The sequence below is a fragment of the Kryptolebias marmoratus genome, linkage group LG3, assembly GCF_001649575.2.
Source record: "Kryptolebias marmoratus isolate JLee-2015 linkage group LG3, ASM164957v2, whole genome shotgun sequence".
Taxonomy (NCBI): Eukaryota; Metazoa; Chordata; class Actinopteri; order Cyprinodontiformes; family Rivulidae; genus Kryptolebias; species Kryptolebias marmoratus.
Window position 1 is genome coordinate 24,124,119 of NC_051432.1, and position 16,188 is coordinate 24,140,306.

A 16,188-nucleotide genomic window follows, 5' to 3' on the forward strand; every position below is an offset into this window, starting at 1 on the left:
GGGCTAGGGTTAGGGTCTCCTCAGGGTTGAAGGGGTTAGGGCCTTTTGGCTCAGGGCTAGGGTTAGGGTCTCCTCAGGGGTGATGTGGTTAGGGCGTTTTGGCTCAGGGCTAGGGTTAGGGTCTCCTCAGGGTTGAAGGGGTTAGGGCCTTTTGGCGCAGGGCTAGAGTTAGGGTCTCCTCAGGGTTGAAGGGGTTTTGACTTTTTGGCTTAGGGCTAGGGTTAGAGTCTCCTCAGGATTGAAGGGGGTGGGTCCTTTTGGCTCAGGGCTAGGGTTAGGGTCTCCTCAGGGTTGACGTGGTTAGGGCCTTTTGGCCCAGGGCTAGGGTTAGGGTCTCCTCAGGGTTGAAGGGGTTAGGGCTTTTTGGCTCAGGGCTAGGGTTAGGGTCCCTTCAGGGTTGATGTGGTTAGGGCCTTTTGGCCCAGGGCTAGGGTTAGGGTCTCCTCAGGGTTGATGTGGTTAGGGCGTTTTGGCTCAGGGCTAGGGTTAGGGTCTCCTCAGGGTTGAAGGGGTTAGGGCCTTTTGGCTCAGGGTTAGGGTTAGGGTCCCTTCAGGGTTGATGTGGTTAGGGCGTTTTGGCTCAGGGCTAGGGTTAGGGTCTTTGCTCATAGATCGATCTCAGTTTATTTGCAGCTTTTGCTTTGGTTTTCACAAAGTACAACTTCGATTGGTCAATTTAAATGTAAAACTTATTGTGTATGAAAAGAAAGTATGGCACTGTGACAGGCTCCATACCTGCGAGGAGGTGAAGGTTCATAAAACCTGTACTGGTCCATTATCTTTTCCTCCAACTTCTCCTTCTGCCTCCTCAAATCATTAAGTTTGTCACTGATCAAACACAAAAAGAAATAAGATACATTTAAAGATTCACTGGTAAGATATGAGCTATTTAAGTGTCTTAATCACTGTACACCTTTAATAATGCTGGATGAAGGCCCCAAACATTGTGCCTAAATGTGTTAATTTCAGTGTTTGGGCAAATTTGTCCTGTTCTCAATGTATCATAAAAGGAAAACGATACAAAAAGACTTTTGTAGTTTTCTGTTACATTGAACAATTACTGAACTCTCCTATTTTATGGGCTGGTTAAAGGTGCAACAAACAATTCCATTAGAATCATAAATTTAACTTCTCCTATTTCTGATCCTGTTTTTTTCTGAATAATTTACTTTATCAAAATGCACTTTTACTGATTAAATTTGACACAACAAAGGTAAAATAAAACTGTTCACCAAAAATTAGAATAAGTTGCTTGTAAGTGACCATTGGTGTAATGTTACAAATTAACAGTGATATTGTTCTTTTATGCAACAACATATTGTACATCCAGAAAATATTGAAGTCAGCTTTGTTTTTATGTGCCTTACATATACTGCCGCTCTTCAACATGAAACATATCCTTGCTTTCCATGTTTTGCTCCAACAAGGTGCGATTTTGTAACATCAGCGTCTCAATCTGGCCGAGCAGGTGGCGATTTTCTTCCTCCAGGTTTCCTTTCAACTGACCCAGCAACTAAGAATCATCAGGGATAAATGTGACAATAAACATTTTATATTCAGGTAAATGAACCATCACAAGTTGAGTACCAAAGTGAGTTTGTCCCTGTATCGTCATATTGTTTGAAAGTCGATCCCAGAACACAGAAACTTTCTACGTGCCCTCACCTCACACTGGTTGCTGAGTTTTGTGGAGGTTATGTCCAGCTCCTGAAACTCCTTTTTAAGTTTGGAAAAGTCTGCCTCCAGCCAGGTGTGCTCCAGCTTCATCTCATTCAGCTGGCTCTTGAGCTGCTTGTGATCCTCTGTCAGCGCCTCGTTGTCATTAAGAAGCTGTCGGTACGTCTGGTTGAGCCTTGAAACAGACACACATACAAACACACTGCATTCAAAGCATAACCTGGTTGTATACTCCAGTGTTTGTGGATGTTTGTGTTTTCTTACCAGTCTTTCTCATCCCGCAGCCGGACACATTCAGCCGTTGTTGTCCGTTGCTGTTCTTTCTCCAGAGTCATCCTCATCTGCTCCTCCTTCAGAGTTTTCTCCAGGTCCTCGAGCTTGGTCCGCTGCTGCAGCAGACTGTTGTACCTAAAAAGAGCCCAACAAACATGCACAAAGGCATTAGAGGCCTAGCATTCCTTGAAGGAATTCATATTGCCTGTCACCGGATCATCTTATATTAAGTAATGATGGAGTTATTTTAGTCAAATGCAATTTCATGTAATACTGTGATATCTCACATGATCTTTTAGTGCTTTAAGTGTGTGTTGTGAATGACTCTCAGCTATTATCACACCAATTTTAGCTCAGTATATCCACTGAGTTATAGCCATTTGTGGGTTCTCTAAGGTCAGTTGGCTGTGGTGGCCATCGTGAATTGACAATAAAAGTTTTTCAGGTGTCCATGTACATCCAGTGGTACATCCAGTAATTACTTTCTGCCATTTTTGTGTTTGCTAAAGTGTGGGCAGTATAAATGCACATGAAAAGGTTTTTTTTTTTTTACCTGGGGATTGACTAAAATGTCAACCGTTTAAGACTTCCATAAATATCAGTGGAATCAAAGACACCTCCCTGTGTCTCGTCCCACCTACCTGTCTTGTAACGTGCGGTGCTCCAGTTCCAGTGTGCGGTGGGCGTTTTTCAGACAGGCTTGTTTGCCCATCAGGGCCTCATATTCCATGGCTTGCCGCTCGTGCAGAACCGTGAGCCGCTCGTGATCTCGTAACAGCTGCTCGTGAGCACTGCGCAGCTCTTCACGTGTCCGTGCCGCACTGTCTCGCTCACTTTCAGTCCTGGACTGCTGCTGCTGCAGCTGAGCATTCTGGGCCATGAGGGAGGCGCTCTGAGAGTTCAGTGTTGACTTCTCCACCTGCAGAGAAAAGCCAGTGAATGAATGTAACATAAATACGGTAGCTTGTGTGGTGTAGATGGCGTGAGTTGAGAATTACCAGAAACTGTTCTAAAACTGGTTTCTGAAGATAAATGCAGAGAATAGGAAGTTTAGAAATGGCACCTGCAGGTTAGCGTTGTGTGTCTGCAGGCTTGTGTTGTTCTCCTGCAGTGAAGCAGCCTGCCTCTGCAGGGCGAGGATTTGAGCCTGCTGGCTGTCAGACTGACTTTCCAGCTGTTTTAATTGACCCTGCATAGCCTGGCGTTCTGCCTCCAGGGTCGCATTCTGCAGAGGAGGACAAACAAGAAGAAAGAGTTAAGATGTAATGAAAATGAATAAACTTTACTTATGGGTGACCTTTGTTCATTTTTTTAAAGTTATATAATAATAATGATAATATTTTTGTCCTTGTATGTAAGTTTGTGTGACTATCTGTTACCAAAATATGTCATGAAGCGCAGGACAAATTTTAATGTAACTTGCAGAAAGTAATCTTTGGATGCACAGCTGATTAACTTTTGGAGTCAACCCAATTTAAAATGGCCGCCACAGCCAACTGACCTTAGATAACAGAAAATGAAGAATATATCTGTAAAATTTAGTCAATTTTACAGATATTAAGATTAAAATTTGGTGTGATTTTAGCTAAGAGCCATTCACAACACATACTCTGAGCATGACATTTTGCCTTATTATATTTATTGTCTTGTGTTATTGCATGAGATAGCACATAACACTGTTTTCAAGGTTTGACCAAAACAATTACAACGTCGTCATTTCTCAGGTTATGACCTTAGTCTAAAACTCTGGCATGAAAAGCAGCATCACTATGCATCCCTTCAAGGAATGCTAGGACTTTAATTATTTATAAAATACCAAATTTTGATAAGCTGCCAAGCCAACAAATCTAACACATTGCATCACATTGTCAGTTTGATTCAGTTTCTTGTTCTGAACGTGAACTTACGTTTCTTTCCACTTCGATGAGGCGGTCTTTGAGCCGCAGCAGTTCCTTGGTGGCCTCCTGATTTTCCCGCAGCCACTCGGTCACGGACCTGTTGGTCTCTGCTGGAGGATGGAAGCTCGATGTTGCCCACTCCTCCTCCTCCTGCCGCCTCTGTTGTAAAGCCTCACAGTTCAGCTTCGCCTGTGTGGTGGAGAAGGCTGTAACACCCGGATCTCAAACGTCTAACAGACTTGTAGATCCGAACTTTCTGACACGACTTACAGTCTTCAGCTCCTGACGCAGCTGCTGGTTCAGGGAGGAGGATTCCTGCAGACGAGCCTCCAGAGTTGCTATCTTCTCATCTTTGATTTGCAAGGAGTTTTTAAGTGATGACTCCAGCTCTGATTCTAGCATCCTAAACCTGCTGTAAAGATAAAATAAGGTGGTTTGGATGTAAAACACTGGGTGTTTAAATTGAGACAAACAGCTCGGAGCAGTATGTGTGCACCTGTTGTCTGGTCCTTCTTGCGGTGTACTCTCCTGGTTAAGGACTTCCATCTCCTGATCATGGCTCAGCCTCTCCACTTCATTGTCTCTCTGCTGGGTTTTTAGCTTCTCACTCACCAGCTCCTGAAGACAGACAATATGCCACGATTACATGTAACAGGTTCCCGCTCTTACCTACAACATGGCTAGAACTTTAGGCCTGTCAAGTGGTTGGTTATACTCAGTCGTGAACTTTTTTAGTTGTGACATCTAGTTTGAAATTTGATTTAATGGTGATGCTGTAAAATTACATTTCTTTTTTCATTTTCTATCATAATAAATGCAAATGAAGTAAAGAGACAACTTGTAGTTCTGATCAGTCATGTGTTACAGCGCTCCTTTTAAAGTAAAAAAACACAGGGAAGACTGAAACTTGTACATTTGGGAGGAATCCACCTTTACGGTGAAAACAATACAATGTAATCAGTCTGCCCTCACCTCCCTGAGGGTTTCCAGGGTCTTCTGGTCGATAGCTGCTTGTTTGGTCAGTTCTCTGTTGTCGTTCTCGAGGTATTTGACCCTCCCTGATGTCTCCCTTAAACCTTCTACCTCCTGCAGTAGGAAACGAAACTCTCTTTCCAAACTAGCCATGGAAACATTACGGTTGTCTAAGTTGGCTTCCTGAATTTCAGCCTGGAACCAACGAAGAAACATAACATGTTATTCGAACAATAAGCAATGTGTTTTTTATGCAGCCTTAAATTAGAAAAATAACTTTTCATCGTAAAGACAAAGCTGTCTACCTGCTGCCGGAGCCGTCGATTCTCTTTCTCCAGCTGCCTCTTGTCTCTTTCTAGAGCAGTAGTTTCATGCTCCATGTTCTGCTTCTCCATTTCCAGCTGCTCCAAGCGTCTCGCAGAAATCCGAAGTTCTTCCAAGGACGCCTGCAGGATCTGGTTTTCAGCTTCCAGCTCCTGAACCTCTGCCTCCAGACGCTGAACTTTTCGCTCTCAAGAGACGGAGGAGAGTAAAAGACGTAAACAATTCTGTAACCTCTGTAATTATTTATCTATATATTTAATGTTTAATCGATCAACAGGACCTACCGGTGTTGTAAAGAGAAGTCTGTAGCTGCTGATTAGATGTGCACAGATCTCTGCATTTAACCTCCAGGCGCTTTGAGTGCTTGATGACATAAGAGGAAGATGCTGGCAGACCTGTGAAGATGTCACGAGAAGGACTGCTGCTCTTTGAACCGTGGGAGTGATCATCTGATCCAACAATGCAATGGAGCTTATTGTTAGTATTCTGTAAAACATCCAGATCTGACAAAATCTTGTTGAAATGTTCTGAACTGCCATGATCCTCTGAGTGTCCTCCCGCCTGTGTATAAAGTTCTGGGTTATCTGTGAGAAAGATCTCACTCTGGACCTGCTCCAGATTTTCTGTAATGGGTTCCTGATAACAGTCCGAGTCTCCATTGTGGCAGGACACATCAGTGAGGTTTTGTAGAACTGAGCAGGAGGTTTGAATCATGGAGGAGTCCTCTGTTGATGACGTAGAGTTATTGGCGCTGCACACCACACAATGGCCGGATTTGGGTTTTGTGCTGCTGAGCTCCTCCATGATCCTCAGCAGACTTTGGTTATCTTTTTCCAGCTTCAGTATTTGACTTTGCGTTTTCTCACTGACCTCTTCGCTCAGAGTTTGCTGCCCTTTAGGAAAAATATACAACAGCTTTTAACTTTTTTGCAACAAAGAAGGTGGAAACTTTAGATGTAAAGAATAAAAGGCAAGCAGAGTGTTGAAGCACCAGGCCCATCTAAAGATCATCTCTTTTAAAACTAAGGGGAGTAAAGTGTAATGAATTTTGTTAATTCATCCTAAACAGGAATGTATCTTTATGTGTACTTTTAAAAAATGGAATTAAAAAGGCTTTGAGTAGGTGATAAAACTACAAAAGCACCAAATCAAAGAAATCTAACCAAAATATCCAGATAATACAATCTTGTACGCCTTGTATGCCAAATAATAATTGTTTTAATTTGTGATTGTGGGGGTTTGAGTGTTAAAGGGGACCACACAAGATTGTGTTAATCTGGACATTTTTGGTTGGGTTGCATAAATTCAAACAATTATTTTGTGTTGCATCTAAATAACACCTTTAAGCTACCAGCACAGATGACAATCTGTTTTTATTATATTCTCTTCATAAAGCAAAGTGTTCTTAACATGAGGTTAGAGAGTTTTCCACTGACAAATTCTGGACCCCCCTCAACAAAGTACTGAGAATTTTTCACAATCAAGTTTTAATTAACATGTCCCCACATCATGACTTGTTACTCCTTTAATTGGGAAGGGGACACTGACTAAAGAGGGACACAGATTCTGCCAGGCTGCAAAAAGCCACTTCTGAAATGAACAGAGAATAAACAGAATAAAGGTGATTCAGGTTAGAAGGACTCCTCAGCATGGCGTATTTTTCCTGTGATTTTCAAGATGTTTGTTGTTTTTATTATAAAGTTAAAGGGGGACAGATTCTGATAGGCTGAGTCAGCAGCTCTGAGTCACCCTCAGTCGGGTCTGTGATGCCGTTAGATGTCACGCGCTGCACCAAAACCACACTAATAGCCAACATTTTGCTTATTATCTTCTATTCCTGCAATCAGTTTACACACAGTGCATTGCTGGTGTTTTTCAGGTGAATGCTGAGGGATGAGACGGGAAGCATGTGAGCAGAGCATGGCAACAAAATAATGTGCATGGCCTAGAATTGTTTTTTTTTTACAATTTTTGCAAGCCATGAACTTAAAAATAGACTGGGATTTTCAAAATACAGCTCGCTGATGGCTTAGTTGCAAACACTTGGAATTCAGTGAAATTGCAACTAACACTTTGCCTATTTTCTCACAATTTTTAATCACCAACTAGTCTCCAACAGCCCCGCTGCTCTCACCGTGGGGTGCTTCTGTGCTCTTGGAGAGCTGCTCCAGCTCCCAGCCCAGGTGTTGGGATTCCTCCATGCTCCTCCTCTGTGCCAAACACAGAGCCAGGTTCTCCTCCTGCAGCTCCTTGATGCGCCTCATGTCAGACTCTTTCTCCTAAAACCAAATCACAAAATAGCATCATTTGATGAGGACAAATATATACATTGCTTCCTTCTCCTGAAGAGGAAAACAAAGTATCATTGGCTTTGTGCTCTTCTTCCTGTTGTAGTTTTACTAAACCTACACAAACGTTTAACAAATTCCTAATTTTCCACATGTTCTAGCTCGCTGCCAGTGATAACACAAACCTCTTCTTTGTCTTTTTCTGTGGGAAAAGAACAAATAAGACTCATCCTTTTGTTTACATGTCTGACCTGCTCCATGTCATGAACCCGGGCCTTCAGCAGCAGACTGTGCTTCTCCAGCTGGTGGATTTTATCTGTTCGAGCTCTCCAGCCTTCCAGCTGATCCTCCAACACCTCTTTGGTCTCTTGCAGCACCCTGTTGTCCTCCTTTAGCTCCTGACATGCCAAAGAGATTTATACAGCTCATCAAAAACGCTGAAAATTACTCTGGACAATACTTATTATTTTATCTGTATATTTTGCATCAAAAGGCACGTATTAACTTTGCATCACAGTTAGCCAAAACTAAAGCCCAACAAAATATTAAACTCCAACCTCCACTTTGATTCTGTAGAACTCCATCTTGTGCAGCTGCTCCCTGTAGCGTCCGATTTCACTCTCCAGCTTGTCGGCCCTGATGGCTCGCTCTCGCAGGGCGTCGAGCTCGTCGCGATAGGTGCGGGCGGCGCGTGCGTCCACGAGCAGCTGGGAGTTCTAGTTCAGGTTTACAAAGCAACATGTCTTTTCATTCCCTTCAAGTGCCTCTCAATACATTAATAATTTAATTTGTGCACAAATTATTATTACATACACAGATAAAACACCCATTTGTTTTAAAAAAACAAACTAATTTTTGTCTCACTTATTTGGTTTCACAACTCAACACTGGGATTTTGCTTTAGGCTGACAGCTCTTGTCAGTCTTGTTTTGAAGTGGAACATCAGTTATTAGCAAAACTCTTAAATAAATGTTCTGTGTGTTGTTGGCAGGGTTGACTGGCTTGGTTTAAAATTGTTTAAGCATTATTAATATCAAGAGTTGGCAGAAAGAAAAAAGTTGCATTTCTTTGGATTTGTACAAGATGTTCCATGTGACCTCAGTAGTCATTATCACTCATGAGCTAAACAGTGACAATTAAAGGTAAACACATCATAAAGATTATGTCCACATCCCATTACAGTCTGATCTGACACATACTTAAATTGTATTAAAGTGAAATGTGACATGTTTATTTTTAGGCGATAATCATAAATAATATTATGTGTAAGAATAATAAAAATATAATGCAAAAAAAGATGAATGTGGATTTCTGGTTTAACAAAATCCCCCAAAGGAGAAGAGCCTTAAATCAACATTCTGTCTCATCACCAGCAGGTCAGAAAAACACCCAGAAGGGGATGTACTAAACTTGATGTAGAGATGCTGATCGATTCTGCAGTGGTTGCTCATTACTCTCAGCTGGTATGCTGCTGGTATGACGCATGCTGACCCTTTGATAGTCAGCTGATGTTGGCTATCTACTCTTGATTTATTGACAATGGAGCGCTATAAACATAAAAAGTAAAGCGCTGGTTACTGAAATGATATGAATCAGACTAACTGATGTGACCATCTGAAGTACAAGATTTAAAAAAGGGAATATTTTTGCTTTAGTTTTATCTTAGTGAATGCTCAGAGATTGAGTTTGTCATTAGTAATTGCAGAAAAAATATTTATTTATGTTAGTAGTCTGAGTAAGAAGCTGGAAGTCAACTTTTTTAGTAAAACTTTGTTTCTGTCTTTGTACCTCCTGCTGAATCCTCTTCAGTTCTGTCTCCATGTTCTCCAGCTCATGTCTGCAGTCGAGCATCTGTTCACTCTTCTCCTCTCTTTGGTTGTATGATCGGTGCAGAGACACAGTCAGATGTTGGTGTCAAAGAAAAATTCAAAAGGAGAAGGCTGTCAGGGCTGCTGCCACAAACATTCAATACAAAAGATGCACATTTCTAAATATAAAGTAAAATTTCAAACACAAAACTCATCAAAAACTGTTTTATCCTCTTTCCCATACACTGCTGATAGATGTGTGTTACTGTCAGGACATTCAAGATATTTTTAAATAGACCAGACCATAAAAAGTGCAGAGTTAAGCCCTGACTGATGTCTTTGTATCAAACTGCTTAAAGGCAACGGTTTGTGAATCAGGATGTTTTATTCTTCCAACAAGAAAGGATAAAACACCCGGATGACTGGCTGGAGAGCAGCAATGGAGCTGAGACCTGATTGGATCAGGGTTAATGCATGTATGTGTGTGTGTGTGTGTCTGTGGTGAAATGCAGAGCAAATGTGGGTCAGTGGTGGTGCACAGCAGTGAAACCTGCCAAGCAGACAACAATCTGGGCCAAATTCTGCAGGGCATCTCTTATCCTGGATCATCTCTCTCACTGCCTCTCATTCACTCTCTACTGTCAGCTCCAGAGAGGAAGAGTCCACAGGATCGAACTTTTTTTACAACGTGAATCAATCAAAACATAATAAAACAGCGAAAAAGACAAGAAGTCTGTTTACTCGATATCTGGTATGAGAGATGAGATATACAGAAATAGGTATATCTCTGTATGTGATGAGAAAGTCTGTAATTACTTTAGGATTTCTCAGAACTTTACATTTGAAGTGACCAAATTATAGCAACTTCCACAAAAAACACATTTCAGAAAAGCAGCTCACGTCATTCAACATGGACATGTTGGCACTCCTTTATGTTGCATTTTGTTTTATTTGAATTTTGAAGAAATGTATAATAGTTTAATAATTATCAAACACAAATAAAAAAACTGAATGGTATGGAGATCAGTCCTGAGTAATTACAAACAAACTCTAATTTAAAATATAATTATTTTATATACTCTTATGTCACTTAAATAATATAGAGTTGAATTGAAATGGGACAGCATGGGCCTACAACATATACAGTATTTATCTCAATACAACTTTTTTAAATGTTTACTGTGACATTATGGTTTATAAACTTAAAAGAATCAACAAAAAATATTCTGAGAATATGAGTTTAACAGATAAAGTGAGTTAAAAAGTTAGGTATTTTATTTTTATTTCTTAGTGAAAAAAAATTGATTAGAAAGAAACTTTATTTTATAGTAGTATTTTTGTGTAATTTCTTATTATTAGTTTTATGGTCATATTTTCATTTATAAGTAAGATATTTTTATAAGCCTTATTTGGCTTTTAACGTCTACAGAATATTTTAATTTCATTCTGTTGTCAATATGAAACTATTCTAGTCCATTAAATGTACACAACATACCTTAAATTTGAAGCCTATTCCTGTAAATCAAAGAATAATAAATCTCATTCCTGTTTTGCGTTCTTACAGTTCTTGTCTGAGACGTCTGATCTTCGCCTTGGAGTCAGCCAGCTCCACCGCCAGGTGTTGCTGAGTCCCTGTCTGCTGCTGTTGCATGCTGGGAGAAAAGCTGTCAGACTGTGGGGTGGAGGGGCTACCGAGCAAGGTAACAACTCCTTCTTTTTCCTGCATTAGATCTGCAATAGTCTGCAGAGAAGAATGAATAAAACCGCAACAGGTGATGAGAAACTGATGAAGTTATTTGACGATGCTGATAAACACTAATAAGCTGAAACTGAACCTCCAGATGTGCGTCTCTCTGGTCCATGAGCTGTTGCAGGAGTGTGGCCATGTTCCTCAAAACTGTCTCCATGTCTTCTGGGTGCATTTCGTCAGACTCCAACCACTGCAGATCCAACACGTTCTCCTGACTGTGGGTGAGCTTTAAAACATCGGGAAGAGCAATCAGCTCTGTGGGGAATGAGTGAAACTCCACAAACACAATGATACCATAACAGCACCGCAGTGTAGCGTCAGTACAGTCTGATACCTCCTGAATGTGAGCAGCTATTGCAGCTTTCGTCTCAAAGTTGAGCGTCTGGATCCTCTCAATGTACTCTTCTTTCTTCTCACACTGCCAACAAGACAACATCAGCACAAAACATGCAGTAATAATGACGTGAAAGCAAAAATGTGATCTACCTGGACTGCACACCCCAACAGCAACAGCAAAAGCTTCTTCATTTCGTCCAGACTTTGTTCTAAAAAAAAAAGGAGAAAACTTGAATTAACTGTGGTGGATCCTCAGAATAAAATCAGAAGGGCTGCTGTCATAAAGTCAGACTGATCAGTGTTGTAGTTGGTAAATTTAGGTCATGATCTGCTGAAGCCTTGCCATCACAAGCGTTAGAGTTATCAGACTGATAGCAGTCTCACAAAGAGAAAATACTGACACTGGGACACTTTTAAGCTTAAATCCAAAAATGCCTTTTTGTCAAGAAAATGAAACTACAGTGACTAAGTTCAGCAAGTTCACATTTCTGCTTTTTTCTAGAGTTTTTATGTTTTCATTTGCATATTTTGTGCTATTTTATTTATCCCTTTGCATATCAAAACGTTCAGCTCGTTCAGGAGATGGGTGCTATGGCTTTTATACCTTTCAAAATATTTATATAACATATAAATATTTATATATATATATAGCATTTAGCTATCCTTTTGACATTTTTAACTTTTAGCTAACCTTATGCTACTTTTAGGTAATGTTTTACTACTTTGGGTTTTAGCAAACAGTTTGCTATTTTTTAGCTTTAACAACTAAGTTTTAACTTCTTCAGCAAAGTTAAAAAAGTCATTCAGCACTCACATTGAATTTTAAAAATACAGTTTCTCTACTTGCAGTTAAAAATAAAACCTGGATTTTTTTCTGTCCAGTATATAACATTTTGCAGCAACAGACAAAAAAACCCAACAAACTCTTTTTGTGCACTATATACTTTCAGCTGTACACTAACTTGACAGAGGAAGATAATACTGTGAGCTGGTTTTAAAAGGCCTACCACAGTAAGGAGTGCTGCTGAGCAGCAACACGTCTGGCAAAGGAATCATGATTAACTGTCTCAGATGATCCTACAGAAAGGAGAAACAGAAGAGATAGGTGATATTAATAAAGGTAAGCACATTTTGGCTAAAGTGAAACAGAGACGAGAGAAAAAACTTCTTGAAGTCCAGCCAAAGCACTTCAGTGGATGTTGGTGTGCGTGTTTCTGTGAGAAAACATGGTAGCTTGCAAAACACATGTATAGATAAGATGCCAACAAATGTGTGCTAAAGGGTGCAGTCTGTTTCCCTGGTGCCGAGCTAAGACTTCCCAAAAGTGAAGCCTAGTTTCAGGGCCATAGGTAGCTTGAATCCGTGGATGTGTGCACAGCATGTGTAACTGCTGGCGAGCGTGTGCGAGGAATCCTAATGGCAGAGTTCGAGTGACAATTGCTATTCATTTAGCATTTGATGCAGAACGGTCCAGTTAGCTGTTACAGTCCCAGGTTTGTTTGACTGTTTAAGTTACACCATCAAAACAAAAGGTTTTATTAGAAATACAGTTTCATCAGCATCAGCTGCGCTTTGTGTTCGGTGCAAATCAATCACATCCTAATAAGGTTAAAGTAATGCAGTGGTTAACGCTAAACAACACACCTGCATTTATCATGTTAGCTTTAAGAAATGTTCACACACACTTGGCAGGCCACCCAATAACATTCGTCCAAACTCAGGACACCAGCTGATCGATCCCGATCTGCCTCTGCAGCATCTTCTGCAAGACGTTTTGCCAACTCAGTCTACTCCGGCTCCTTTTTTTTTTTTTCCAAACTGTGGTCGAATTAATCAACGTCTGCCTGCGACTGATGCTGCTGTTTTCTCTACCTTGCAGGGATTTCTGCTGCTTTTTGCTTTGCTTCATGTGAAATTACAGGGAAGTCTCAGATCCAAATCATCAAAATGTATTTATTGTACAGATTTACTGCCAATATGATGAAAGCGGTCCTCGTTAAACAACCACTTAGCTCGAAGTTAAAGTTAGCTTTGCCTCTCAGCAACACATATAATGAATAAATCTTAAACTGAGCATAAAAAAACAAAAATAAACAGCAGCATTTATTTCTGAAGTTGTTCTAGATGTACAGTACTTCATTAGGCATATTTCTGATGCTTATGCTTAAACCTCTGAAACAGACAAATCAAGGTTTTAGCATCAACGTTTTTGTGAGTCGTGACAAAGCTCTGTCTTGTCTGTGGCTCTGACTGCAGCTTTACTTTCTGCCGTGCTCGAACGTGCACAGATGTTCCCATATTTAGGCCACACATCTTAAGAAGTACTGGCTGATTTGCTGCGACACAAGTTGCACAAACCATGTGCACAAACACATTACATGGATGAGAAACCAGGAGAAGGAACGTAAAAACAAAAAAAACTCACCAGATAATAAGTCTTGATTTGCTGGACAAGAAAGTTCAGGTTCTGGATCCTCTGACTCGGATCTCTGCTGACAGTTTTTGCACCTTGAGGTGCAGCTGAGAGATTTCTGAAAATAGGAAACAATACAAATAAATAGGGCAGCGTGATATTAGAAAAACATGCAGTTACGATATTAGTGTTGAATATTGCGATGATGGTATCAGTTACAATAAACCCACATGTTCTGTCATTACCATGTTCATAACACTGTGTGCTGGCGGTGGACATTTTGTGCTTTTTAACATGCAGTTTGTGTCTGCACTTATTCTAAATTCTTTGCAATACTGATATCAAACACACGGATAATGTGATATCAATACATTTTCAATATATCGTGCAGCCCTGATACACCCACCTTCCATTTTACCTATTTACAAACAGACAAACAATTCTCACAAGTACTGACTCAAAGTTTGCCATTCATTTCTAACTTTAGCGTGACATCATTCTTCCAGACTCAAGTGTTCTTGAGCTAAACTGGGATGCCGTTATACTTTCCACTCCAGAGCAGCGGTGGTCTGTTAGACAGACTCCAGTGGAGTCCGGAGATGACCCATCAAACTCTGACAACTCATCGACCACAGTGACGTTACATGTAGGTCAGATTTTACTTTTGCTCGGCAAGATTCGCTGGCAAAAACAGACAAATTTTAAACCCCTTTGATTCAGACCCACACAACAACTGATAAAATGCATCACAGGATTGTGCATCATAAAACTGCCTCTCTGTTTGCCCTGTTTCTAACTCTGTCTCCCTCCCATCTGTGTCCGACTGCCCCTAAACAGCAGGCCCTAATCCCAGAGGGTCTCCCAAGCCAGGAGATTATCCCGCCTCTTCACCTCTCTTCATCGCGGCGTTGTTTTTGAATTAGGAGCTGGTCATTGTGACCATGAGGGGGATAAGTGGGATGAACTAATGCTGCTCACTTGGGGTGGCTAGACAGAATTATCCACAAGTGCAATGTCAGCACATCGGTTTCCTCTCCTCCTTTGCAACACCTCAAATTCAGATGGGATTCTGCATTAAAACTGTAATTTTATTCTTACATAAAAGCTCAAACTCGTGGGCCATCAGTCAGTTTCTCAAGGATGGGGGTAAAGCCATCAGGACAGAAGGCAAGCAAATTATAATCTCTTAAGTAGCATCTATGATGTCCCTTAAGTTCGAGGATGTCTTGTTTTTTCCTCAAGCTGATGCTCAAACTCAATGCACAACTTTCCTGTTAATTGTACCACTTTCTGAGAAAACTATAAGTAATGAGGAAGTTACATTTAAAGTCTAATACTGACTACAAAGATCCCCTTTACTGCAGACTGACAATGACAGCACTGTTGGTGCCTGGATAAGAATGTGAGATGAAACTGTAACAGTAGCTGCTGTAACGGGACAAGAGAGGAGATGATGCTTACGGTCCGAAATTAATCACCTGCCACTATTCATGCCACAGTTTTAGGCTAAAATCATCTCATGCTGAGAAATGACAGAGTTGTAGCCAGGCTGTGACGACTATCATGAACTGGACTCTAAAGGTAATCGGTAGCTGTCCTGAAATGTTCATTATAAACCATGCAGTGGTTTGTGAATCATGTCTTTGGCAGGTGATAATGTAATGTAATGTTATTGTTTAAATGCATCATAATGCCAGCAGGCCGGCCGCACAAACAAACTGACTTACATTTGAGCCATTATCTCATTCAGCATCACCCCATCCAGCAGGTCTGAAAAGTCCAAATGAACGCCTCCATCATCTGGAATAAATGTCTTCACCTAATAACAGGAGAGATGCAGGATGTTGGAGGGGATCTTACAACCACAGCCTGGAGGTTTCTTAATTACTCACCCATGTGACAAGAGGGCTCAGCATGAAGTGATCCAGGGAGGGCAGAAAAACTCCACTTTCCATCTTTACCGAAGGTCGGGAGGAGTATTTGTCCCAGCAGAAACTGTTTCAATCAGGACAGTGCAGTATAGAAATGGCCTCCTGTTCCAGAAGTGATCCGGTCCTGACAGCAGTGCAAAGTTACAGATTTCGTCCCGGATCGCTTTTCTCAGTCAGAAAAAAAGCTCAAAGTTAGCGTCCAAACATCTCCGCATTGGGTCCACAGAAACACTCATCCTGTCGGCTCATTTGCTGCAAAGGCATCAACAGAAACCCTCCTCCCTCCTCTTCCTCCTCCTCCTCCTCCCTGCGTCTCACACAGAGAGCTACGGATGAAGTTTACCCAGAAAATAATAACATGAAAAATAAATGTAAACATATGCAAAATAAACACACCTCCTTTCTGATAGATGCAGTCTAAACTGAATTAAACAGAAATGTTCCAGTTTTCCAGCAGTATTGTATTTTGAAGCTTGCTGCTGCGGCGGAAGTGCTGACGGTACAACCTGTCGTTAATC

The 16,188-nt window shown here is 41.0% G+C and overlaps 1 protein-coding gene across 3 annotated transcripts in view; it reads right to left on the reverse strand.

Moving 5' to 3' along the window:
• Positions 1-15,936, reverse strand: part of ccdc88aa (coiled-coil domain containing 88Aa) — a 22,455-nt gene extending 6,519 nt beyond the window's left edge. For 2 of the 3 annotated variants that reach the window (XM_017416827.3, XM_017416823.3), the window contains exons 1-24: positions 15,632-15,936; positions 15,467-15,558; positions 13,752-13,857; positions 12,334-12,403; positions 11,477-11,535; positions 11,325-11,408; positions 11,076-11,216; positions 10,803-10,981; positions 9,221-9,302; positions 7,990-8,148; positions 7,684-7,830; positions 7,279-7,423; positions 5,429-6,037; positions 5,126-5,331; positions 4,821-5,015; positions 4,345-4,466; positions 4,119-4,260; positions 3,858-4,037; positions 3,014-3,175; positions 2,592-2,869; positions 1,942-2,085; positions 1,666-1,852; positions 1,368-1,513; positions 736-828 (exon numbers count right to left, since the gene is read on the reverse strand). In XM_017416827.3, the coding sequence (XP_017272316.1) occupies positions 736-828; positions 1,368-1,513; positions 1,666-1,852; positions 1,942-2,085; positions 2,592-2,869; positions 3,014-3,175; positions 3,858-4,037; positions 4,119-4,260; positions 4,345-4,466; positions 4,821-5,015; positions 5,126-5,331; positions 5,429-6,037; positions 7,279-7,423; positions 7,684-7,830; positions 7,990-8,148; positions 9,221-9,302; positions 10,803-10,981; positions 11,076-11,216; positions 11,325-11,408; positions 11,477-11,535; positions 12,334-12,403; positions 13,752-13,857; positions 15,467-15,558; positions 15,632-15,694 (3,791 nt within the window). In that variant the 5' untranslated portion in view covers positions 15,695-15,936. The remainder of the gene's footprint in view (positions 1-735; positions 829-1,367; positions 1,514-1,665; positions 1,853-1,941; positions 2,086-2,591; positions 2,870-3,013; positions 3,176-3,857; positions 4,038-4,118; positions 4,261-4,344; positions 4,467-4,820; positions 5,016-5,125; positions 5,332-5,428; positions 6,038-7,278; positions 7,424-7,683; positions 7,831-7,989; positions 8,149-9,220; positions 9,303-10,802; positions 10,982-11,075; positions 11,217-11,324; positions 11,409-11,476; positions 11,536-12,333; positions 12,404-13,751; positions 13,858-15,466; positions 15,559-15,631) is intronic. The other variant, XM_017416824.3, reaches the window with a different exon arrangement.
• Between the last annotated feature and the right edge of the window lie 252 nt (positions 15,937-16,188).